Source organism: Nannospalax galili, unplaced genomic scaffold (genome assembly GCF_000622305.1).
Source record: "Nannospalax galili isolate Female #2095 unplaced genomic scaffold, S.galili_v1.0 scaffold315, whole genome shotgun sequence".
NCBI classification, from domain to species: domain Eukaryota; kingdom Metazoa; phylum Chordata; class Mammalia; order Rodentia; family Spalacidae; genus Nannospalax; species Nannospalax galili.
Window position 1 is genome coordinate 1,603,536 of NW_008336851.1, and position 6,000 is coordinate 1,609,535.

General features: G+C 43.1%; 1 protein-coding gene across 7 annotated transcripts in view; it reads left to right on the top strand.

The window, feature by feature from the left end:
- Map3k13 (mitogen-activated protein kinase kinase kinase 13) overlaps positions 1–6,000 on the top strand; it is a 177,926-nt gene that overhangs the window by 159,522 nt on the left and 12,404 nt on the right. For all 7 annotated transcript variants that reach the window (XM_029562655.1, XM_029562656.1, XM_029562653.1 and 4 more), the window contains 2 exons: positions 2,588–2,697; positions 5,048–5,164. In XM_029562655.1, the coding sequence (XP_029418515.1) occupies positions 2,588–2,697; positions 5,048–5,164 (227 nt within the window). The remainder of the gene's footprint in view (positions 1–2,587; positions 2,698–5,047; positions 5,165–6,000) is intronic.

A 6,000-nucleotide genomic window follows, 5' to 3' on the forward strand; every position in this document is an offset into this window, starting at 1 on the left:
ATTAGGAAGAACATCCCATTCACAATAGCTCTCCCCAAAATAAAGTACCTAAGAATAAACCACACCACGAATGTGAGAAACCTCTGTAATGAACTTTAAGACACTGAAAAAAGAAATTAAAGAAGATACGAGGTGATAGAGGCATTCCATGCTCCTGGATTAGTAGAATTAATATTGTGAAAATGGTCATGTTACCAAAAGTGATCTACACATTGGGTAAAGTTCCCATCAAAATTTCAGTGACATTCTTCACAGAGCTAGGAAAAAAAAAAAAAATCCTAAGCCTTATATGGAGACACAAAAAGTGGGCATAGCAAAGCCATCCTAAACAGAGACAGCCCTGCTGGAGGCCTTGCAGTACCTGACCTCAAATTATACCACAGAGTGGTCGAGGTAAAAACCTCCTAGCACTGGCACAAACACAGATGTGTAGACTAGTGAACAAGACAGAGGACCCAGAAATAAACAGCACAGCGACAGCCGCCTCATTTTTGACAAAGGCATCGAGAACATATACCAAGGAAAGAAATCAGTAGGGTGTCTCTCACCCTGCACAAAAATCAGCTCAAAATGGATCAAAGACCTTAATTTTAAAACCTAAAATGCTAAAACTGCTAGAGAAAAACACAGGGAATGCACTTAAGGTACAGGTATAGACAAACTCCAATAGCACAGGAAATAGTTTCAAGAATCACCAAATAGGACTACAAATAATTAAAAGCTTCCAGCACAGCAAGGAAAACTATCAGCAGAGGGAACAGGCAGCCTACAGGATGGGAGAAAATCTTTGCCCAGCTGTACCTCAGACAGGGGGTTGATATCCAGACTATGTAAAGAACTATAAAATTAACACCAATACTATAAAACTATCAATCAATAAATGACCTAATGAATAATCAGACAGTTCTCAAAAAAGAAACACAAAAGGCCACTAAATTTCTTTTTAATGTTCAATATCCTTAGCCATCCAGGAAATGCAAATTAAAATTACTTAGACATTGACCTCACCCAAGTCAGAATGGCTGTGATCAAGAAAACAGGAGCAGCAGAGGGAGGGATTTAAAGTAAAAATTTAAAAAGAAAAAGAATGAGAACAAATGCTGGTAAAGTGGTGTGAAAAGAGGAACCTTATCCACTGCTGGCGGGGGTATAAACTCGTATCGAGGTTCCTTCAAAAATTAAAAGTAAACTCCCATATGACCCGCTGCTCCGCTCCTGGGCATGTGCCCAAATGACTCTGTCCTGCTAACAGAGGTGCTTACATCCCTGTTCACTGCCGCACTATCCACAGTAGTAAGGACCTAGGAACTTTAAAGACGGTGTTGGTGGTGATGTTGGAGAAATTAGAACCTGTGCATACCGTTAGTGAATGGTACAGCTGATGTAGAAAGCTATATGAGGCTTCCTCAGAATTAAAAACTGAACTACCACACAAGCCAACATGTATCTCAAGGTGAAGGAATAGTTCTAAAAGAATATTCTATAAGTAGAGACACTTAGTTACACATCCAGCCCATACTAGAAATCACCGGATTCTCATTACTCTCTTGTGATGGTAGCCCACACATTCGTTTCAAGAAAATAGCTAAATTGAGAGATTTTCTTTAAAATACCTATAGACCATATCCCAGCAGAGGTTTCCTCCTTCCTGAAATTTAGATAAAGTTGGCTTGAAATCCATGTCCAGTAGAAGGCCCAGTGTCCTCTCATCCCTCTGTGAGGTCTTGTCAGATTCATAATTTCATGGTTATTCTGCCTCTTCCCTCCTAAAATTATTGGCCCCCACCTCTGCCATCATTGACCCAAATATGAAACTCATCCAAACTCAGGGTGGGTTCACAGGCAGCTTGTGAAATGGAAGCGGCTTCAGTTCCCCTAGACAACCTGCATCATGTATTACACATCAGTCCCTTGTCTCAAAATTTTGGTCAGACTACTACACTGTTCTCTCTCCCTCTCCCTCTCTCTCTCTCCCTCTCCCTCTCCCTCTCCCTTTCTCTTTCCTGTTCTTTCTCTCAATCCAAATTCCTGTATAATCTAATGTGTTTCTGCCTGTCTCCTGATGTGCAGACCCTGGGATCGTCTGCTCCAAATGACTTCTCAGGTTTTTTCCTAAACAAAGCCTTTGGTGTGTGTGTGGCGGGGGGAATAAAACCCAGGAGGTGGCAGATGCAAAGATGCTTAAATTCTTGCACACACATGTACCCACAGGTTGCCAGAGATGTTCCCGCTAGCCAGGCTGCCGTGAGTACGACCTTAACAAAATGATTACTCTTGCTCCAAAAGTGATAGTCAATAAGCCCTGTATTGTTTCTGGTGGCCAGTGCTGCAGAGAAGTGGGGACAGAGACAGCACTGTATGCCGGAATAGAGGACGGGGCTTGCACTTACACTGGCAGGAGGTACCTTGTCCTCAATTAGTGAATGTCTCCTGAACTCTTATCCTTAATAAGGCTCACATAGGAAGCCTGTGAGAAATTCAGAGAAAGCATGTAGAAGCGTATAAGGAAGAGGTCTTGTACGCAAGCCCATGGCTATATTAGGGCTCAAAGCTGCAGTATTTGTGAAATCAAATTTTCATCACTCAGGCTGAATGGAGAGAAGAAGTGAAAAAACACTTTGAGAAAATCAAAAGTGAAGGAACCTGTATCCACCGACTGGATGAGGAACTGATTCGTCGGCGGAGAGAAGAGCTCAGGTAGCTGACCAGCTTCTCCCTCACCCCAAGGCCTGCAGAAAGGAGTTGGGGCCTGGTGAACCACTCCATTTCATCTCTGTGCCTGCGTTATACTCTAAAAGTTAGCCCTACAGGGGAATCTGAAAAGGCCTGGTCTCAAAGAAGTGGGGAGTAGGACTGTGGTTACTAGAGGCTGGGGAGGGTCTGCAGAGGGACAGGGATGGGAAAGGTTGAGTAGTGGATACGAAGTTATACTTAGACCAAGGAAATAAGTCCTGATGTTCTAATGCATACTAGAAGTGGCTGTAGGTAACAATAGTGTACTGGACTGTTTGTTCGCTGGGAGTCAGAGCCCATGAAGCCCTGACTAGTCAAATCTCAATGTGTAGATCAAACTGGCCTAGAAATCACAGAGATCCACCTGCCTCTGCCTCTACTGGGATTATAAGGATGAGCTTCCATGCCCAGCTGTTGGATTGTATTTTTAAATTGAAAAGGCTAGAAGAAAGGATTTAGCATGTGTCCAACATAAAGAAATAGTTGTTTGAGGAGAGAGATATGTTTACTCTGATTTGAACACTATACAACACATACATGTATTAAAACATCACTTGGTACCCATAAGTATGTACAATTTTGTTTCAGTTAAAAATTTTATGAAGTTTTGTCCAGACACGGTAATGTAAACCTTTAATTCTAACACATAGGAGGCAGAGGCAGGTGTATTTCTGTGAGAGCAGGGCCAGCCTGGTCTATATATCGAGTTCTAGGTCATCCAGGGCTACATAGTGAGATCATGTCTCAAAACTAGACAAACAAAAATGTATTAACTTTAAACAACAAAAAGTTGTCTGGGGATTAGAGAGATGGTTCAGTGGGTAAAGGTCTTGCCCCACAAGTATGAGACCTGAGTTCAGATCCCCAGAACCCACAAAAACCGGCATGGTAATGTGCATCTGTAATCCCAGTGCTCCTAGGACAATAATGGAGGCAGAGACAGGAGAATCTCCAAAAGCTTGTGGACCAGCTAGCCAGGTATACAGCACAGAGGCAAACAGTAAAGAGATCCCTGCCTCAGTCAAGGTGTTGAGGAACAACACCTGAACTTGTCTCTGACCTCCATACATAATGCCAAGGCATGTACAAGCATGCACCATCACACACACACACACACACACACACACACACAGACATACACGCACACACACACACACACACACCACAGCTACCTTCCTTCGTATCTTTTTAAAAATGCTCTCTTCCCAACTTCCTTTCTGATTCTCTGCAACAAAGATTCTTGGAGCAATGCTATTTATGCATTCAGCCACTGTCCTCAGTGTTGTGGAAGGCCAGGAATTTATGATTTCGTTCCTGGCCTCAAGATGCTTATAATCCATTAAGGCATATTCAAGGTAATTATTATGTTGAGCACTTAGGCCTCTATAACAAAATGCTTTAGATTAAGCAATTCATAAACAAAAGAAATTTACTGCTCATAGTTCTGGAGGCTAACGGACAAAGCACCAGCAAATTCGGTATTGAGTGAAGACCCATTCCTCATATATGGTGCCCTGCATGTGTCTTCACCTGGGAGAAAAACAAAAGAGCTCCCTCAAGCCTTATTTATAGGTGCTCCTCCACGTGACCTAACAGTCTCCTGGTACCTACCTCCTGATACTATCACTTTACAGGTTAGGCTTTAACATTTGAATCTGAGGGGACACAAGCATTCAGAGCATAGCAGCCTAGATAGGGTGTTGAACGTGTCATGGATAAATACAAGTAAATGAATGTAGTGTTGGCTTTAAATTCATATTTCCAGTAACGTATGAGTATCTTACATACTTCTATTAAGATTGTGTCAATATACGCACATGAAGACTGTAAACTATACACAAATTGTATTCTTTTTTAATATTATTTTTATTTTATGTATATGAGTGTATTGCCTGCATGTATGTAAGTGCGCCCATATTGTGCAATGCCTCAGAGATCAGAAGAGGGCTTTGGAGTCCCCTGGAACTGGAGTTAAGGATGGTTTGTAGCCACCATGTGGGTGCTGGGAATTGAACCCGGTCCTCTGCAAGAGCAGTCAGTGCTCTTAACTGCTGAGCCATCTCTCCAGCCCCCCCACCCCAAATTATATTCTTATTTTGTCTGTAGCCCTCCTTTCCTATATGGCCAGATGGGCCCTTAGGAAGCTCAGATTTCCCACTTTCCATTCTTTGAGTCATTGTGTCAGATGAGAAAACCTTAAAAATGGAGAACTCTTGGCCTATGCTTTTGAACCATTCTGCCTAGCATTTCATTAGTGCTGACCATGGTTCTCTCCCAGGTCAGTCAGTCCTGCTGATCCTGTGTTTTTTCATAGACATGCTCTGGATATTCGAGAACACTATGAGAGAAAGCTTGAACGGGCTAACAATTTATACATGGAGCTGAGTGCCATCATGCTGCAGCTGGAGATGCGGGAGAAGGAGCTCATTAAGTACGTATTCAACCCCGGAAGATTCCTATTGGTTCGACAGAAGTACACTGCTCCTGCATGTGGCTGCTACAGCAAACTGACCGATATTTTATTAATTCACTCTGCAGTCCATAAGGGACTTGCTGTCTACAGTCCCTGTCTGGATAGGGCATCTGGGTGAGCAGCTGCTGCAGATCTGATGTGGGAACACTTACTTGACTAGCATTTCTACTTCACCCTACTGCATGGTTTAGAGAAGAGGGCCCATTTCAAGAACTCAGTGTGGATAAGCAGGAGCTTACTGGCCCTTGGAGAAGTAAAGTACTGCTAAAAATTGTCTGAGGGATCCCTGAAGGCAGGAAGAAGACTCTGGGGTCCTGACCCAAAATGAGCAAGGCTTATTATTTGTATTCTGTTGGGGGAGAAAAAAATGATGTGTAAGTCTGAGCTGAGAACAGAGTGAAGTTAGGTTAATTGAAATTTAGTATCTTCGTATTTATTTGAACTTGAATATCAGTCTTGTTATTCAAATAGCCTGTTAAGTGTGGCTAGAACTGTAAGTAAAATTACTCCATAAAAATATTCTTTCTTTTCTTCCTCCCTTCCCTTCCCTCCTACCCCCCCCTTTCCTTTTCCCTCCCTTCCCTCCCTTCCCTTCCTTTTCTTCCTTCCCTCCCCTCTTTACTTCCTTCATTTCCCTCCACCTCCCTTCACTCTATCCTTGCCTCCCTTCCCTCCTTGCCTCCCTTCCCTTCCTTCCCTCTTTCTCCCTCCCCTTCCTTCCCTTCCCTCACATCCCTTCCCTTCCTTCCTCCCCTCCCTTCCCCTCCCCTCCCTCCCTTGTTTCCTTCCTTCCT